Source organism: Musca domestica, unplaced genomic scaffold (genome assembly GCF_030504385.1).
Source record: "Musca domestica strain aabys unplaced genomic scaffold, Musca_domestica.polishedcontigs.V.1.1 10, whole genome shotgun sequence".
NCBI classification, from domain to species: Eukaryota; Metazoa; Arthropoda; class Insecta; order Diptera; family Muscidae; genus Musca; species Musca domestica.
In genome coordinates this window covers 1,706,058-1,726,395 of record NW_026712115.1, presented here as the reverse complement: position 1 = coordinate 1,726,395, position 20,338 = coordinate 1,706,058, and the positions used below count along the sequence as shown (strand labels likewise).

Genomic DNA, 20,338 nt, shown 5'->3' with positions numbered 1-20,338 from the left:
GAACGAACACACCTGAACATGCTGCTACAACAACAATAGAGTAATTAATAAACAAAGCTTACATGTTTGATCTCAAAAAAAAAAACTATTCCCATTTTTTCATTTAAAATACTGATTTGACTTTGGCGTAGTTGGTATTTTTCGGTATTACGGAAATCTTGTTTCAAAAAACTAAATTTATTTGAAATTTCAATGAATTCGACTGAAATCCACAATAAAAATCTGCATTTTATCGAGCACTATATGAGGACATAAATAAGTTTTCAATAGAAAGGCCATAAATTGATCTGATTAAATGTATTTTATCATGCATATATGAAAAAAGCAAAGTATTTGTTGTAATCGTAAAATTCAATTCTCATCCCATAGAAACATCAACTACGACAATGAACTCGTCGATAAAAGACAACGCCAACCGTAACAATTCATTAATAAATTCGTTCGGTTTTAACACCGTTTCCCACAAAACCATTTCGTTTCAAACACCCTTTTTATTTAAGACGCTTTTTGCTGTTGTTGTATTGTCTCAAAATCAAAATTTATTAGCATTTTCAATAATCAAATACAAAAAATAATCAATATTGTACAACCAGTTGAATAAACATGTTGAAATTTCAGCATAGAATTTCCAAAATTAAAATAATTAATATTAAAATATAATATTAATTAAAAATGTAATAAATTGTCGCTTAATTCAAAATTTATACAACTACAACTAAATACAAAAAAAGTTTATTCAATACCTGTTACTGCAGGTAAAAAAGGAAGGCAAATTTTAAAGTTAGTAAAAACAATATAATTCCATTATTTTTTCTCAGGATTGCAAGGTGTGATGAGGAAGGGTTCATAAAAAATATTTGTTTTTTTTTTTTGTATTGTGTTGTTTCAACTTAATAAAAATTTCATAGAATAGGATTATAAAGAACTCATTAACGGCATTGGAAAAACAAAAAAAAATTAGAAAAAAAATGATTTTGAACCTTTTGATGGATGGCTAACACAAATTACAATCGTTCGTTCTTTACAACCCTATTCGATTCTAGTTTAATAATTACTTCAGACATACTTAATATATATTTGTTTATATATCTATATTTAAAGTATATGCTATGATTTTGTTTTAGTCCAACATAATTCAGCTGGAATTTCCCTTAAATTAGACATTACCATTGCTGGTACTTTTCTGTTGTTCTTTTTCTTCCGTTACGGGCTGCGTTTCTTCTGTTACAGAAGGATATGCAGTGTTTTGTTCTTTACTAGTTGCATCAATACACGAGATTTCAGCTTCTCGAGTTGTTGTAGGCGTTTGATTAATATCCGTTTGAATGTCATCACTTTCCATAGTTTCATCTACAAGGGGGGTAGATGGTTTTTGCAAAATATCGTCGGTAACTTCTTCGATGGCGCTATCAATACATTTCTCGATGTTTGAGTCTTTTTCAGTGTCTCCTTGAGTTAAATTGTCATTATTCTCAGCATTTTGCTCTGTTGTGGTCATAGTATTAGCAACAGCAGCAGTTATCTTCTCCTGTACAGTGTCCTCTGTTTCTTGTTGTTGTTCCTCTACGCTGCTCTTTCGTTGCAACACCTTTGCAATTTCTTTATAAACATCTACATCATCACTGTCGGCTGCAATCTTTGCTGGTGTTTCTTCCTCACATCTTTGAGATTGTTCTTCTGGGGAAGCATCAACTTCCATTTTAGACTCTTCACTCGTTTCCACCACAGATTCCTTTGATTTTACCAGTTTCTCTATTGTTTCAGTAACTGAAAACTCTTCACTATTTTCCTTGGGCTCTTTAGATGAAGATTCAATAGCCTTTTCGTCGATAGACTTTTCTTCTTCTATCGTTGTTTTCGCCTCTTTCTGTCTTAAACTTTCTGAACTATTTTCTTTGGCATCTGCCAGCACATCATCAGATATTTCAAAAACTTCCATTGCAGTATTTTTCTTTCCATTACCATCTTCGTCTTCGAGATTTGTTTCGGTAATTTCTTTTCGCTTGTGTTCCTCATTTTTCGTTTTTTCTCTGTTGCCATTTTCCTCCTCCTTAGAGGATTTCTCCTCAAGTGAACTGTTCAGCAGATCATCTTCAATAACTAAATGAACTTCCACTGTCTCCTGGCCTGTATTTACCATCATGGTAGTACCATCCGGCGAGCTCTTCACTTTCATATCTTCTTCATTTTTCTTCTTAGCCTCCAATAAGTTTTTGACGAAGGGATATTCATCTTCAGCCCTACTCAATTCCACCTTACATTTCATTTTCAACTTCTGATCATTACGTTTCATTTCTTCCAAACGTTCTAGCTCCATAATGGCCTTCTGTTTAATCAACGTCGGATTTGGTTTGCTGGTCAATTTCTTACGTGGCTGCTTTTTCTTGTGTGGTGTTGAATCGCAACTGCTAAGCGAAGAGCCATCGTTGACATCAACTTCCAACATGCTGGCCAGAAAACTTTGAGCCATACTCATTAAATCCATGTTGTCCTCTTCCTCGCTAGGCACACCCTTCGGCGGCGTTGGGGTTGGGGTTGTGGCGGTGGTGACCGGAACTAGAGGGGGAAGAGGCATTGGTGCCGGGGAATGGCCAACTTTGATTGGAGTAATTTTTGCTGCAGTTGGAGGAACATAGGTACCCCTGGCACTCATAATATTGTTGGAAGCTGATGGTGTTTTTTGTTGGTTCAACAGTAGAGGTGTTATGACGACCCGGCTTTGAGCTATGGTTGTGGATGTTGGTGGCGTAGCTGGTATAGATTTTTGAATTTTAATGAGTGGCTGTGTTTGTGTGGGTTTAGACGCTGCCGTTGGTGTTGCTGTTGGTGTTGGCGTAGGTTCATCATCATCGGAATCCAGGGTTATAAGATCGGTTTTAGGTTCCACAATTTCAATTTCATTATCTTCATCATCACTGGCTTGTTTGTCTGCAAAAAATCAAATATGACAAAGTCAATACACTTTTAGGGATTTGTTATAACTAACCAATCAAGAAAACTTGCACAAACTTTGAAAATTAATTTTTTTTAAGAAACAAAAAAAAATAATTTCCCAAAGAAAAAGGGTTATTAATTATTTTCTTGTTTAGAATAAGTAGCTATCCAGCCACTTCTTTATAAGAGAAAAGTTGTATCCGACAACAGCATTCAATTTGAAGCAATATTCAAATCGACCCGAAGCATTGGAAAGTAAAACCATGTACTTTTTCGTAATTAAAATGCCTTGCGTTTATTGGCTTACAGTTGTAGTATATTCGTTATATTTGCGCACAATATTCTCAAGAATTTTGTGGTATTGGATGTGTATTTTTGAAATATTTATGACTACTTTAGTGAGAGAAATACAAAAAGATTATAAAAATATAAATAATTAAAAATAAAAAAAAAGTTATAATGTAAAATGGCGAGTGTACGAGAAAAGGAGACTAAAGGATAATATCCAATAAACAGATACAAAATATATTAATACAATCTTTAAAAACTTATTCTAAAGTGTGAGAAAAGTTTGGGGAATATGGGGAATGAGCTTAATTAAAATGAGATACACAATTCTAAGAATAATTTAAAAATTCCATATCATCAATGGGTAGGTTTTTGCAATACTGTTCCATTTTGGAATTTTCCGAAATTTCACCGTTTTCACGTCTGTAGCGATAATAGCTGAATTTGGCCAACTGCCAGCGTAGTTTAATCGTCTTGACTTCACCTACAAGTTTGAAAAAAAGAATCGCTTAGATTTGAGTTACAAACAGTTAAGTATAGACCTACGTTTGAATTCTTCCAATTTTGTGGCAATCTCTTGCCAGTGATTATCACGTATCATAATATCATTGTAGTCCGCATTATTTGTATCCCACAGGGCAGGATATTCCCTGACGCACTCCACTAATTTCTGAAGGAATTCTTTATCGTCTGGCATATCTTGTAATTTTGTGGGTGTTGCTTTCAGAGTTTTTTCTTTCTGTTCGTTACTCTTATCGGCATTTGCCTCTTCTTGACCACTATCATGCTCGGAGGTGTCACCACCAGCATCGGATTTCTCTGCCGTTTTACGTTCAGCTGCTTCTGCAGCTTCTCGTTCTTCTTCTTCGGCTTCTTCGTCATCTTCCAACTCAAAACAATCCTCAAAGAGCCCATTATTCTCATTGCGCAATTCACTTTCATCTATCTTATAGAGGAAGTATAGCTTGGCAAGATATTTTGAGTATTTCAATTCAAGATTAGCACGATCTTCTGAAGATTTAATGGTTTTTAAACGGAAGGTTTTATACATTTCATATAAATGTTGCCAACGGTCCTTTATGTATTCGGTGGTTACATCTGGGTACGATATAAAAGTCAAAACTAATTAGAAACGTAAAATTAAAAGAAAAAATCAATTGAATCAAGAGATGAATTAACATACTTAAAACCAAGAGGAATGACAATAAAAACCTCAAACTACGTCAAAAGTCTTTTTCTATAAGATTTTATACACTCGCCGAATTTAGACGTAGGACAGGGTATGGACAGATGACAATGTGTATAGGCGTGTATAAAATGACAAAGGGTATGGATGGATATTTGAGACTTATGACAAAGTTAATCCGTTAGAAAATGGTGGCTGACCCTTCAAGGCATCGAAAGACAGGAGGTATATGGTTATACTAAAATCTAGACATATAACGAGAAACGGGGAGTGCCTTTCGAATCTCCATCTAATATCTCTTTTAACCTTTTTAATGTCTGTAAAAAAGGTATGTTGGGCAACGAAGCGTCTGACTATATAGCCAGGCACTGTTATCCGTCTTCTTATTTAACTGCAGAAATTTTTGTAACCTCCTCCGCTTGCCAATTTGTTTTCACCTCTTGATTACTAATTGAATAAATCATAATTTGTTTCTACTTACTCTCCATTGATTTGGCCAATTGTTTCCAGACAGTGCAACGAGTTTGTTCATCAATTTTATCGGCCTCCGGGTCCATTGATTTTCTCCACAACACTGGATTTGTTTTGACAAATGTTATAATTTTTAAATCTAATGGATCGATTTCAATGGGTTTTATGGCTGGTTGATAATTATGCGGATTTCTTGTTACTGTAACAGCAGAAGAACCACCATCTGCGCCTTTTCTACTGCCAAATTCATCTTTTTCTCGACGTATTAAATTCTTCTCCATCGCATCCAATTGCCGGCGATCATATGTGTCACCATCATCTTCACCACAATCAACGGGCAGCCATTGATTTGGTGGTAAATCACGATTTGCCAAAAACGCCATTGCCTTGTCAAAGTGTCCATTGAAACGTTTTCCATCGGCAATACGTTTTTCAATGCGTACAAAACGTTTGCGTATATTCTTCCAACGTAGCTTAATATTTTCGTTACGATCAAAATGAGCTGCAATTATGCGCCATTGTTTGCGGGTCACCTCAAAGTTGCCATAATCCGGATGTCGAGTGCACCATATTGAGGGATATTGTGACACCAGACGCGTTAGTTTCCGATCATAGGCATGAGATTCTTCATTGCGACGCATGGATTCTTCGGTGCCCTGCATAAAACCACTACCATAACCACCCATAGATCTGCCATAACCATCCTCGTCGTCATCATTATCCATATACGATTCATCGGGCTCTTCATTTTCTTCATTCTCTTGATCGTAGGTCGGAGCAGGAGAATCATCACCACCAGCTAACCATTGATCGCCGCCTTTTGTTGTTTCACCTTCAGGTGCTTCCAATAGACTATCTTCGCCATTTTCATCATCGGATATTTCATTTGATTTACCTTGTCCCAATTCAAATATCGGGGGCAATGGTGATCGTGGGCCATCTTCACCATCCTTGAGATTGGCATGTAAACTTTTGCGATATTCATACACTTGATTGTGAAAACTATTCGAACCAGTATTGAATAAATCAACATCGTCCAACTGGCCATAGCAGACATAATCAACAGCTGAAGGTGGGTGAAGCGGCGAAGTAAATGATTAACCATGAAAAAAGGAGGGAATAGATAATTAAAAGAAAAACAATTAAAAATAACGTCAAATGAGTTTTAATTTCATTGCCTTCAGACATTTTTTCTTTTACTCGATCGTTTTCTTTTCTTTTTTCATACGGCGTGAAGAAAAGAAGCAACGATGCGAGTATTACAACACATGGACCAAAAATCAAGGTGCCATTGAGAGACACATCGTTTTTTTTCTATATATGAGTTAAAAATTCATTAGCAGTTGGTTGGGAGAAACAGGAACTGCATCGAACTACTTCTATGGAGTCCATGCTGGTTATTTTAATATCCAATATTTATTTAATATAGAATAGTAGCAGCCGGAAGTCAATGAAATACAACTCATTTTCGGTTAGTCTTTAATATCTTTTATGTACTTACATTCCGGTTTTGTAAATTATTTTTTATCTTTAGTGAAGCTTTCTTCATTTTTTTCATTAATGATTATTTAACATATTTTCAGAACATCTTGTTTTTCGTATAACACTTAATTTAAGTCCATGTGTAAGAAAAATGACTTAAGACAATGATAAATACATAAATAACATATTTTTTATAAAATTTTAAATTACAACTACTAAATTAATTATGGATGCCATGGGGTTGGAATTTAGTCCTATTCACTATTATGGATCGTACATTAATTCCTAGAATGCAATGGGCCTTAAGACCTTCTAATTAAAGGGTTTCTTACCATGATGGTATTTAAAATCGTACATAAATTGCATTCTGATGAAATGTCAATGACAAAACATCTTGTGTGTGTCCGATGCTTTTGGACAGAAAACCGTCTTCTACTACGTAAACAGTTGGGACCTTCTTTATCCCTTCATAAGGTATATTTTTGCACTCTACATTACTAATGTTCCAACTTCTACAATCCTCCATCTAATGTTTTCAAATTTGTTCATACTGTTAATACAATGGTTTGTAAGTGATGTTTGTGCCTCACAAAGCAAAACCTAAACCGCAACTAAACTTGAAACAAGTTTTTCAGCCGATAGACCTTCCAGACAAAAATATGTTCTTCAGATATAAACCATCTCTTAATTGTGCTCCTTTCCTAGTACTTTCTTTCAGATGCATGCTTTTTCAGCTAGTATCCTTTTGCTTTGCTTCCCTTATTCTACTCTCTCCTTTCTTTCAGAATCACTGTTTTGGATAGTGTGGCCCAATGAACACTTTTTCGCAAAGGGTGTCAGAATATTTAAATTTGTATTTAATATATCATGCGTATCTTTTCCAATACACAGTTTGAACATACCAAAAAACTTATATTTCTATTGTTCCTTGTTCCTTACGGCAAATATGCTTAGTGAGTTTCGAGTAACACAAAACAATAAAAAGGGGCTAAACCCCTTTGAAAATTGTATTCCCAACTTTAATCGTAACTGAACCGTTCCATGCATAGCTAAAACCCAGCATATGTGGTGGAATCAGCCGGTTTGCAATTTCCATTTTCAAAACTCTTCATGCCCATGATATACAGGGTTGCCCATATTCGACGAACCCATGACTCTTTGGGTCCATTCCAATCGACGAAGCTTGTCCGCAGGCAACATTCTTTGCGTCAATTGAATTTTGTACGGCAACAAATGCAAATCAATGCGAATAATCCGTTGAAAAGTGGACCGAGCCATCCCCAACTGCTGAGAACGGCGTTTTTGGGATGTTCTTGGGGAACACTGGCTCGTACGGCAGCGATATTCTCGAACGATCGTCTTGGTCGACTTTTATATGGCCTCTTCGGATTAGAAAAAGCCTTACCAATCGAAAATTTTTCGTATAAACGCTTAATGGTGTTCTTAGAAGGCGCACTTCTCACATTTTTTTATGTTTTAAAAGCACGTTGAGTTTTCACAATTGATTTCTTCTGTTGAATGTAAATTTCAACTATTTCGCGTGGCGTGTATGTCATTAAGCGATGTGACATCTCTGTCAAAAGTTATGGCGTTGCCAGATGGGTCCGTCGAATATGGACAACCCTGTACCTTCCATAAGATGAGATGCTCCTAAATTGAAAAGTCTAAAAGAGATGTGAAACGTCGAATAAAAATCCTGAGAAAAATAAAGATTTCAGTTTGAAAAAATCTAGAGCTATAAAACTGTTGGACATATTTGATATTCCGCTAGGAAATTTAAGGCCAATTTGTTTATCCCCCTATAATCGGACCGTATGATTGCGATTATCGCGTCCCTCCACTGTGTGTTTATAATTTAACATTCAAATACATACAGGGTGAAATAAAAAAACTGCAACCAACTTCAGGCTGCTGTCATTTGTAACCCAATCGTCCGACAGCTGTTAAAATTATTCCAGTGATAGCTCATTATATTGTTTACAAGCGTACAAAAACATTTTGGTGAAAATTTTCCAGAAAAAAATTTATTCCTGATGGAATTCAAGCGTGATAGTGTGATTTCTTTATATTTGGTTGGAAAACCACAAGTGGCTATCTTTAGAGCACTCCAGCATTTAAATGTGAATAAATCTTGTGTCTCGTACCATCGCTTGTTACCGTGATACTGGTAGCCTAGCCCAACTTCAAGCGGGCGACGGAAGAAAACAGCAACATCAGCAGAAATGGTACAAAAAGTAAAGAAGCGACTTGATCGAAACCCGCGTCGCAGTGGCCGAAAAATGGCGTGAGCTGAACATATCGCAATATTCCATTCGGCAAATATTGAAAAATGAGCTCGGTGTACAGCCATTGAAATTCCAAAAAGTGCAAGAACTTACACCGCAACAGAAAGAAAATAAACTCAAAAGAGATAAAGAGTAGCTTCGCTTGACCGAAAGTGGTGAACTGCCGAATTTGGTTTTCTCCGATGAGAAAACATTCATTGTCCAGCAGTTTGTGAACGAACAAAATGATCGTGTTTACTTGCCAAAGAGGTCAGCTGAAAATGTACACCTTCAGTTGGCCACCAGATCTTAAATGCCGGCCATGGTGATGGTGTGGGCCGCCATAACAGCCGATGGTCGCTCTCAACTCGCATCAATCGACCGTGGCATCAGAATAAATCCCAAAATGTTTCCTCGAAAATATTCTGGAGGATGTATTAAAGCCTTGGGCACGCAAACATTTTGGCCGCGCTACCTTGGACATTCCAACAGGAAAAATGTGAAAATTATGGCGTTTGACTTTATTTTTTTATCTCACCCTGTAATTGGCCTGAACAAATACGATTTATTAAAATATTATGATAAAACGCATTAGTAGTAACTAACACAGAGGTATAACGCTCACATATTTCACTTCAGTATGTCACAAAAATCCTTTAGTATCTGAAGAAACAGACAGATTCTAATTCTAATTGATAAGGGAATTGAATTTTTAACCGAATGCGCACTCTTTGAACTCGTGTTCAAATTCAATTATACGAAAGCAAGCTTAAAACTATTGCTACAGCAATTTGGACGTGTTTATCTTCTTATTACCATATTGGTATTGCAAATGTACACAACCTTTATGGATACAGAAAAATCGTTTTTTTTTTTCAAATTTTTCGAAAATGTGAGTACTACAACCACTCTCTATTCGAATAGAGTACTCGGAGTAATAAACAATTTTAAGGCTATGAACAACTCATAAACAAAAACAAAACAAACTTACCTGCTGCCAGTTGGCCATTTTCTAAACAATCAGCATCATTACCAAAGCCAAGATGACGCATATCAGCCAAACATTTATCTTGCAGCCCTTTAAAACGACCAATCGCATAGGTGAGCAAATACGACAAATGTATATAGAGTTCCTTAACTTCCAAATAATTTTTGGCCTGTTTATAGGCATTCGAATTAGTCAATGTTTGAACTTTGTTCGTTAGATGTGTACAAATTTCCATAGCATTGAACACTTGTTCCTGGAGCTGGGTGCGGGCCTGCCCTATTGGAGTATCGGGGAAAATGTGACGCACCATAACAGGACGAATCGGTTGACCGGGGGCCATTTGTGGGGCATTGGGTACGACTTGTGCCTGTGCTGGTATTTGACCATTTATAGCCTGCAATGGAGTCCCATTGTGAGCAATAGCATTAATTGTTGTAGAACCAATGACGTTATTATGATAACGTACCACCTGCGGTTGGCCAGGTGTTTGAATGGCATTCGGTCCCGGATACGGGTGTGCGGTAATTTGCACTGGCCTAGAGGCAATTGTTTGTGGCACCACCCTTTGTTGCTGCTGTTGTTGGGACATTTGTTGCCAATTGGTTGTTGGCGCCTGATTGGAGCCCGGAGGCGGACCCTGTCTCTTGACCTGAATCAGTTTGCCATTGGGCAAACGGAATGTCTCCTGTTGTGCAGCGGAATTCAAATCAATGCGATAACCATTAATGGTATGATACACTGGAGCGGTATTTCCACCCGGTGCAGGTGCCCGCGGACCAATGACAGTACGACGTACAATTGGTGGCTGAGTAGCTGGTCTTAATTTTATGGCAGTATTTCTCAGCAACAAAGGCGGCGGTGCCGAAGTTTTGGGTGTAGAACTGCTCACGCTTTGACCACCAAAGCTGTTCGGCGATTGTTGTATGGATATAATTCTGGGCGATGGGCCGGATTGTGTGGACAAAGGTCGCTGAGGGGTGCCACCATTATTTTTCTGTGAGACGGTAATCTGGCAATCCGGTTCCAACATGCTAAGTAAATCAGGTGTACAAACCACTTCATCATTGTTTTTCGGTCTTTTAGCATTGGGCTGTTGTGGTGAGGGCGTTGTTCCATGTTTTGCAGCTTTCTTTGCTGAACCCGAAGAACCTTGACTACGCTTGGATAACACTGAATCTAAACTTTCCATAGAATCAGACATATTGCCACACTTTGCTTTGGCCAAACGGCAACATTTACTACGGTCACGACGGAGAAATTGATCTAATTCCTGTTCGCTCAGATTCATGGCATAGGCTTCTCTGAAAGCATTAAAGGAAAACATTAATATGAAAGGATGAAAAAACACGGATTTTGACTTCCATCATACTTACTTCTTTTGCTGTTCTATGTAATTCATTAGTGCCCAATGCTGTGCCCTCAGTGGCCACAAGATTTTCGGGGCACAACTGAAACAATTCCAATTTTCATTCTGTTCAATATCGGCCACCACACCACGAGACAAATTCTTGACAATGCAAGATTTACAAAAGACATAGGGACAACTGGAACAGCAATATACCTCGCCACCTTGACCACACCAACGGCAATACAATTCCGAGCCATCTTCGCCCTTGCTAAATTCGCCGCTATTATAGAAATCGTGACATTTCAAACAATGTGTAACCCTTAGAATTGGATGCATTTTAATTCCAGTCTCCTGTACGGGTGCTGTTCCAATATGTGTCTTACATACTGTACAATGAACTTTACGATCACGTACAATGTCCACCGTTGGATAGGCTTTGAGATAAAAACGTTTTTCTTCTTCTGAGATGCTCGAATGGAATTCATAGCTAACAGCTGGAAATGAGAATAAGGAAGAAGATAGTATTAGAGGAAATTGTAAATTTCAATTGTATATGTAAATCAGATTTTGTTTTTAAAGTGTATTAAAAATATATATAAATATTGATTACAGTTATAGACGCTTAAAAAGGAAAGGAATTGATCAGTGTCCAATTCAATATTTTCAAAAACAAATAGGAATACTTTCGACATCAGATGCAAGACTTCAAATTTGACTGCAATTCTTACATTGAGGACAAGAATGAAATTAAATCCCCTGAAATAGGTTTGTCTGGCTACTCTTCCCGCAGGAATTGTCTAGCAACTTCTATCTGAGTGAGTAAGATAGTTTTATTCTCTTTCGCAAGAATACTGTGGAAAGTAAACAGACGGAATGCATGCAAATAATCATCTGATTTGATCAGTTAAAAAATATATTGGACAACCATAAAAAGATGCAAAGCACGCAAAAATATTACAAATTTTTGCCCTTTGTGGAGGAGGTACCAGAAGTAGTCCGCTGCATCCGATCTTCAATTTTTAGATAATCGAACAATTAATTTGCATTTTATAATTGTTACGATTACTTAAAATTTCAGCCATTTGTGGGGGGCACTAGAAGGATTGGAACTACATTCCTCAATTTTACACCTGACTTAGCATTGATGTAAACATTAGGATTTGCAAAGTTTAAAGAAAATGGGATGATCATTTCCCTCTTTATAAGACCTTTTTTCTTGACCATTTTTTTATCGTGCGCGTAAGCCAGACAATCCGATCGACTGCATAGGCCCTAAAACGGATTTCGTCCCAAGAAACCTAGGGTCTAAATCAAATCAAATGATATATACTCTCTATAGCCATATGACTGAGGGTATACAACGATGTAGCTGAATAAGTATAAGTAAGCTATGGCTGAATAAGTAATTAAGTATGGCCGCTTTTTGTCCAAATTCTTCACAATTAGAAGCAACAAATTGTTTTCATAAACATGTAAAAGGGCTTAAGGAATAATGAAATATGAACCAAACTGTTCAATATTTTAATTCGTCTACAATGTACGTTTTTTCGAATCATTGATTTTAAAATCGTTTCGTTTTTATTTTTCAATAGAATAAATACAAATAAAAAATTGGCAGATGCAAAGTTGCCAACTCAAAACAAATCCGAGAATTTTGTACCAAGATAGAGTCAAGCCCAAAAATATTTGCTATAATGATACTCACGACCAAGTCTAAAAATAATAAGCTTTGTCCAAAAATAAATACTTATGGAAGTACAAAACGAAACAAAAATAAATCCCACTGATCTTCATTTGAGCTAAAAAAACAGCTGATTCTTAAAAGACCACTTTAATTATATGCGATCGCTTTGCAGTTTTTAAACAAATTGGAATCAGCTGTTTTGCTTACATCTACCAGGCGTTAGTTAGTGTACTACTATAGGATTTAGAGCACGGTTCCAAAAACTATTATTTTAACAGGTTATGTTCCCTCTAGGAAAATTTATTTGGAAGCTTTGCAACGCTACGCCATTTTAAAAACTATAACTCGAAGCTTTCTATCTAAGGACACAGGCTTTCATTGAAAGCTTCTGCAAAATTATAGCAAATGATAATTTTAGTAATGGCCTTATAGCTGGTTAAAATACAACACTGCATTATGTCAAAAGGTGTGTGTCTATACTAGAATATTACCTAAATTCGCCCGGCAAAATGGACTTGCACGGCACGGCAAATTAATTCGACCGAAATTTAACAAAATGGCAGGCAACCTATACTCTCATTAGATATAATGAAAAAAAAATTACAAACCTCACAAACATTTAATATTGAAATTTAACTAAATATCTTTGTTTCCTATAGAATTAACAAATTTTGGCGCAATTCATATCTAAACGTAAACACTCATTCATTCAACACAAACACAATCATATGAACGTGAACAAACCTTTGCTGCCGTCAGCCACATTGGATGGCGATGCCATTTCTAAGCTGGAGCTCCCTCCAGCTATCGCCGCCATAGCCTCACTCATAGTTTTTTGGAAATGTTCTTAAAAACTAGCCAGACACACAGTTACCGCTGGCCGACCAGGAGTTGGAATATTTTCAACACCTTTTGTTCTTTTTTCGAAGAAATTATTTAATTTTCACTTTCGACTGCCTGTCCGTCCGTCCATCAACAACAAAAAGTTGTTCCCTTTGCCTTTCGTTTGCTTCTTCTTTTCGAGAAAAAAAACCAACAATCAAGTTATCGCACAAACACACACTGTTGTTTAATTTTGCACCTTTCTTCACATAATATTGCTTAACTTTTCTCGATTTTCAATAAAAAATATTTTCCAATTTTTCTTTTATAAAACTATATTTCTTTTGTTTTTCCAAATAATTTTTCTTCTTTCTCTTCTTGTGGCCGCAACAAAAATGTACTGTATGCTTTGACTCTTGGTAGTAGTCGTCGTTCGTTGCGTTGTCGTCATATGCGAAAAAATTATATGTGAACACAATATTCATCAATATGGCGGACGCTTCGTTTTTGTTCGTGCCATTCAAAATATGCTATGCTATGTGTAAAATGCTATACGAGCAAATGACACAGAGAGGGAGAGAAGAGACGAGTACAAGGAATGTGTGGTCGTTGTCATCGTTGCTTGACTGGTCGACGCCATCTTGGTTCAAGAATCGTAAAAATCTTTTGTTGTAATAAAAAAGTGGTTTATAGGTTATCCGGAAGGTAGGTGTAGGTGGTTGGTCACCCATAGTTGTAATTATAGGACTACAATTATAGGCTAATGTAGGATCTTGGTTTTGATCTATAATGAATTCCGAAGCGATCCATAATGATCAGCATTTTTTAAAAAAAATATACTTAATTATTGCAGGTAAAAAATGCAGGCCCTTAGAACCGGATTAAGCGATGGCCTCGTAACACATTCAAAGGTCTATTAGAAGTTACAACTCGCAGCGTAAAGAAGTGAAAGTATAAATGCCAGAATTCCTGAGAGCCTGCCCTGAAAGTAAGTCTTTGACCCCAATAGGTAATTGTTGTTCATTGGTAAGAATTCTTTCCAGGTAAGAATTATAGTTATAAAATTCCAATTGTGACTATAAAATAATCATATCTCCATTTAGCTTAATAATCGTATTTAAAATGTTTTGACTATGTAGTAAAATATTTTTGCAGATAAAATAGAGTCAAAATGGGCATGAATTCACTTTTAAGTATGATTCCGGTTTTGAAAACATAAATGTAAAGCATTTTTCCATTTCACATCGAAAAATAAGAGAGTCAAAGTTTTTTCACTGATCTGAAATTTATTTTCAAAACCCTGAAATACAACTCAGCGTATAGTCCCCGATGCTAATCTGCGATTTATTAGCAGCGGTAACCAACATACTAGCAGAATATTGAAATGGCATAGTTATGGATTTGAAAGAACACAGAACCCATATAGTCGCTCTTAGTAAGGGACTAAACATGGGACTAGCGAAGTGTTCACAAATTATCGATATTCCTATATAAAACAATTCTTGGAACATTAATGATTAGAAATATTTAATTCTTCGCAAAGTCACTAATATCAGAAAGCTGCTTAAATGGGAAGACCAATTAAAGAGAAACGATTTGTTTAACGTGTGGTCATTTTCAAATCAGAGGACTTCATTATTATACGATACTACCGCCACACTCTATAATTGATTCCACACACATGGATAATATCTCATAATTATCGCCAAAAGTTATCCTTCCTATTTTCGTCACATTTTTGCAGAAATCTACCCTAAACAGCTAATGAAAGCAAAGGCAGCCTGTCTTTAATCCAACGTTTAATCTTATGGCATTCTCATATATATTAAAACGCCGTCATTTAAACCTAGTATAAACTCATAGAGAATGGATAACACACACTAATGTATTGTCTATATATCCAAGCTATTACCACGATGTCGGTGTATTTATATAATTTCGTGAAGTTATATTGAAATGAACAGCTGTAATTGTAGAGAAAAAGACCGGTTGTACATACTACTCGTTTGCATCTCATTGTTTTAATACCAAAAAATACATCTGTGTATGGCTATAGCAGTTCAACGATAAAGTGTTATGGTAACACCTCAAATTTGCTTTACTGTTAATATATGTTTACACAGGGTAAAATTCAACATATTTTTTGTTACAAAATTAAATGGAAAAGTACAAAGAAAACAATAAATAAATAATAACGTAAATTAAAAAAAAAAAAAAACGAAAAGCAAAAATTTGAAGAAAAAAATTAAACATTGATGAAAATAAAATATTTAACGTTCTTGGTTCCAAATTTGCGTACTAATCAATAATAAAAATGTTTAAAAAAGATCTGTAGAAAAAATTAGAAATCTGTAATGTGATTATCTAAAGCATTTTTTTAGTTAACGACAAATATCGGTAAAATTAAAAAGCAAAATTATGAATGAATATTAAATACCGGTAATTAAAAATTATTGAAATTTGTTAAATTGTGAAAAATACATATCATTACAGCCTCCGGTTTGCGTCGTAAAAGAAAACATATAAAAATCGACTTATTTTTGGCAAAGCACTTAAAAAATTTTGACATTCTTCTACCATAAAAGAAAGATAGGGTTAAAAATCGAACTAAGTCAACCTTAAACTCCTTTGTTCCTCTACGAAGAAAACACCCGATGACTGTGAAAAAAAAAAAATCGTTTTATGTGTATTTAAATGTATTTTTGCCACATTTTCCACGGATTTTCTACGAATTCGTCTGCAAATAGGTTCCCGTTGTGTATGTCCACCATGTAACGGCCCCACCCACTTTGTTTTTTTTTAAGTTAACTGCATTCTTCAACCGATCTCATAAAGAGAATATATGTTATTATAGTAATTTTTAACAGTTCTAGAACCGAGCATATGTAGTTATTGTTTTGAAACTGTTCATATATTTGAAAGAAAATCCAAACATTTAAATGTTGAATTTTTACGCCGAAGTCACGATTGTAGCTTTAATCTGTTTCACCTCTACTATTGCCCGCATTTTGTATTACGATTCGAATGTGAGCACGAAAGAAAAATATCTGGCTTGCTTCCAATACACATGTTATTGTGGGAGTTACTAAATGAGAACATCACATTAGCTACACGTGTACACATGGCAGAAGAATACAGGTAGATGCATCAACGCTTGGGAGCATTGATATGTCAAATATAAATAGATTTTTATATGTTTCTTATACTACGTCATTTGGAGGCTATTATAATTCGCGTGTGTGTGTACATCAACGTCTAATAACAGCACACTGCAAGTTCTGTCATTTGTCGTACTACAATATTAAAGGAACTACTTGTTCCTCACACAGTTGTATATTTTCGGTCCCATTACAAAGAATTTCCCCAAAAATTCGCAATAATTATTTGTCTATAAGAAACAGCTGATAAAAACAGATATAAACAAAATAGCCGACTGATGGAAGGCTGAAAGTAGCAGAAGAATATTTTAAAAAATCAGTGGTGAAATTGAAAGCAAAAGAAAATAAAAAAACGCTGACAACTAGAAAAGCAAGCGAAAAGAAATTATGTCGGCCACAGATTTTTATGGTTGGGATTTGTTATTTAAAACAATTGCCACACAAATAAACAAAAAGGATGACTTGCTAATTGCATTGGTTCATTTTGTGTTGACGAAGAATTCACAGTTTCGTTGCATTGGTTTGGGGGACGATGTAAGTGGAGTAAATGAAGTTGGAGCAATGCAACTGAGTTTATTTTATGCTTTATTTTTTGCTTAGAAAACCTTAACTAGAGAAGACGAAGAATCTGGTTCAGAACTTTTGCCCGACAATTGGAATGATGATGAGAAAAATTATGCCCTGCGTTATGTTCATAATAAGCAATTGTACTTATTGTTGGGTTTACGCACCGAAGGCTCATTGATTATTACTTTAATGGATGTCAAGTCGCACAAGGTATCCAATATCTGTCTAAATGCCGAAGAATTGGTTAAAGAACTAAAGGGAAGTTTGACGAAAATGATACCAACAGCATCCGAGTTAACAGATCGCTATCGCAAGGAGTTATTGGAACCGGTAAGATACTATCAATTCCGCTTTGAATAGGCATTTGAGGTGATTTTTTGTTTGTCACTATCTTTACCAATCAAATTCAAATTAATAGAGAGGATCCAAAAAGGGCTAACATACATTTTTGAAATAAAAATATGAATCATTTATTTCACATCAATATACGTCTCTTGTCTCCCTCAAGTTTAGTTACTCAATAAAAAAGTCTCCACAAGTGACCATTTAGAATTGGGCTGTACATCTTTAAAATATTTGTAGCAGCTATATATTAACATTTTGTCATTATAGGTATTTTCTGGAACAAGCCGTGAAGTTACAACCCAGACTACAACATCAACATCTAGTCCAGATCATGACCCCTTACGCGTTGGGGAACCAAGACGCCCATTTGGTGGCTCAGACCCAGATCCGCTGCGTATTGGAGAACCCAGGCGACCATTCGGAGGGTGCGTTACGGGTTTAGGATAAAACTTAGCACAAAACTAAATGTTTTTCTCTCTTTCACAGCCCTCCACCATTTGGTTTCCCCGAAGTAGGCCGTGGGGATTTGGACCCTTTGGGCCGTGGCGGTCCCGGTAACTTATTTCCATTCCCGTCACATCCAGAATTTCGTATTGGCCCAAATAATGGACCACGTCCCCGTTTTGATCCGTATGGACCACCAGAACGTGGTATTAGACCCAATCCAAATCCAGATCATTTCCCACCCCCTGGTGGTTTTGGTGGAGATTATTATATGTAAGAGCTGTTTGAAAACAACAAATGGCTACAACAAAAACACTAATTTATAACACGGATAATTTTATAATTGAATGAAGAATTTTTATATTTAGCAGGAAATAAATATGGGGAAATTTCAAAAATTAATTTAATCTTAGAATTTGCAAGAAAATGGCTTTAAGGATAAGACTAAGACTAAGCTTTAAGGATAAGAAGACAGACTTCTTGAAGAAAAGAGTGAATAAAGGTGGCAGCAATTTAAGCTTTGAATTACAACGAAGGATTTCAATTCATAGAAGACAAATAAGAGGCATTTGAAGACATTTCAATGCTTATTTCTGCGGAAGAGTTATAGATCCTTTCTTTATAAGGGCTATCATAATATCAATTCTTAGGTATTTTGTGCATAAAATGTACATTATTTTTTGCTTTTATGCACATTGAAGACACAAAAAAGATGCAAGGGAAGACTTTTGAAGAGCTTTTCTGCGTATAAAAGAACTTTTCAGGACCTTCTGAGTATGGAAGGCCCTTACAAGAAAGTCTTGATACGGCCTTCTCTGTACAGAAAGCCTTTTAATGGTCTTATGTGAAAAGATAATTATTCCATTATCTTCATTGATAAAATATATTTACAAAAAAATGATCTTTATATAGAAAGCCTTTAAAATTTCTTCTTCGTATACAAATCATTCGGTCTTCTGTGTTTAAGATTATTTTATTATTCTATATGCATATGATATTGCATAGAAGGACTTAAAAAAAAATTTTGTATTGAATACTTTTAGAACTCTTTAGATGGTCATTCTATAGAAGACGTTAATTTGGGATGTATAAAAGGCTCATGATCGTAAGATATTGGAATTGCTGTTTTATTGCATTCTTGTACAAATGAAATATAAGGGCTTCTTTTCTCCATACGATGAACACCAAAATTATTGGGTTTACCCAATTATATGTTGTTTATGGGACTAATGGTCTTTAAGCTACATAGGCCCAAAGTCATCGTGTAGATTGTTGGTTCATTGTGTTAATTTACATCTAAAGCATAAGGGCTTCCATTTCTTACACGATAAACACAGTGTTAGTGTTGGCAATTTTTATGTTAAAATGGAAACTGTAGCACTGTAAATGGCAAGAATCAAACACCAGCTAAACTTTAACTACAACTTGGTCAATTTTATGGTTTATGCTGGAGCGAGACGTAATGGTTTCCACCATATACCTTATAATAACCATGACTAAAATCGTATTGGAATACAATATATTCCTCCGATAAAAGGACTATAACCGATTCTACACTTTGGAGAGGACATAATTATTCCATAACGAAATGTGGACTTTTCTATAATCGATCTTGCTTGTCAGTTTTGCATTGAATTTTCCTTTGGTCTATTCGGATGTGTATAACATTATTTTCACAGCTATTTCTTCTGACCAAAGGTACCCACATCACAGGCTATTTAATACTATATTGAAATCTTAAATGTAAAAATCATACTTTGTTACTTAAAGTAAATTTCATGCATTGTATGCTTACCTGGTTGGACCTGTCTTTCGATTTTCTTCGGTTGGAGAAATAATGTGGGAACGGCATCGGGTTGTAGCTTAGTCTTAATATGATTGGCAAAACAGTGGTTCTCGAAATGCACTTGACACACCTTCTCGTAGGAGCATTTAATCTCTCGACCCACCATACCCAATTGTTGTAGCCATACGTCCATATTTTCCAAGTGGAAACTGAACAATGGTACTCCCTGCTCAGTGCAGCCTTTAACAATACAATGGCGCTGTACTGGCATTTTGTTGTGTTTTATTTTTTCTTTTTTGGAACTTTTATTTAGAGTTTTTCAAAGGCTCTGAACTAAAATGGCGTTAGAAAAGGATATTTGGTGGAATTGATGTGTTTGGTTGCAAGGCAGCTTGACCAACAAAGCTGTCTGTCTGTCTGTTCGGTATGTATTTCGACCCGACCGAACGACGGGACTGTAAACTAAACAAACCGGGTGACAAACTTGCATTACCGCAGAATGTGAACACACCTACAATTGTATTTGGCTGGCTGGCTAAATGGCTGTGTAAACAAATACAATGCCGTTAAT

At 35.8% G+C, this 20,338-nt stretch overlaps 2 protein-coding genes across 5 annotated transcripts; one reads left to right on the top strand and one right to left on the bottom strand.

Annotated features, from left to right (window-relative positions):
- Positions 1 to 957: 957 nt before the first annotated feature.
- On the bottom strand, positions 958 to 20,255 carry LOC131803687 (uncharacterized). 4 transcript variants are annotated; one of them, XM_059125201.1, is made up of 6 exons: positions 19,777 to 20,254; positions 10,987 to 11,455; positions 9,617 to 10,914; positions 4,890 to 5,945; positions 3,769 to 4,320; positions 3,204 to 3,706 (listed from the first exon to the last, which is right to left on the bottom strand). In XM_059125201.1, the coding sequence occupies exons 1-6, from the start codon at positions 20,036 to 20,038 to the stop codon at positions 3,552 to 3,554; spliced, it is 3,792 nt and encodes a 1,263-aa protein (XP_058981184.1). In that variant the 5' UTR covers positions 20,039 to 20,254; the 3' UTR covers positions 3,204 to 3,551. The 4 variants fall into 4 exon arrangements, with proteins under 4 accessions (XP_058981191.1, XP_058981180.1, XP_058981193.1 ...); XM_059125208.1 differs by lacking the exons at positions 3,204 to 3,706; positions 3,769 to 4,320; positions 4,890 to 5,945 and adding an exon at positions 958 to 2,928 and having other exon boundaries at positions 9,617 to 10,007; positions 10,080 to 10,914; positions 19,777 to 20,255; XM_059125197.1 differs by lacking the exons at positions 3,204 to 3,706; positions 3,769 to 4,320; positions 4,890 to 5,945 and adding an exon at positions 958 to 2,928 and having other exon boundaries at positions 19,777 to 20,255.
- LOC131803694 (proteasome inhibitor PI31 subunit-like) lies at positions 16,802 to 18,512 on the top strand. The gene is made up of 4 exons (XM_059125214.1): positions 16,802 to 17,159; positions 17,226 to 17,522; positions 17,805 to 17,962; positions 18,024 to 18,512. Exons 1-4 carry the CDS (start codon positions 17,013 to 17,015, stop codon positions 18,256 to 18,258), a joined length of 837 nt encoding a protein of 278 aa, XP_058981197.1. The 5' UTR covers positions 16,802 to 17,012; the 3' UTR covers positions 18,259 to 18,512.
- Positions 20,256 to 20,338: the final 83 nt, after the last annotated feature.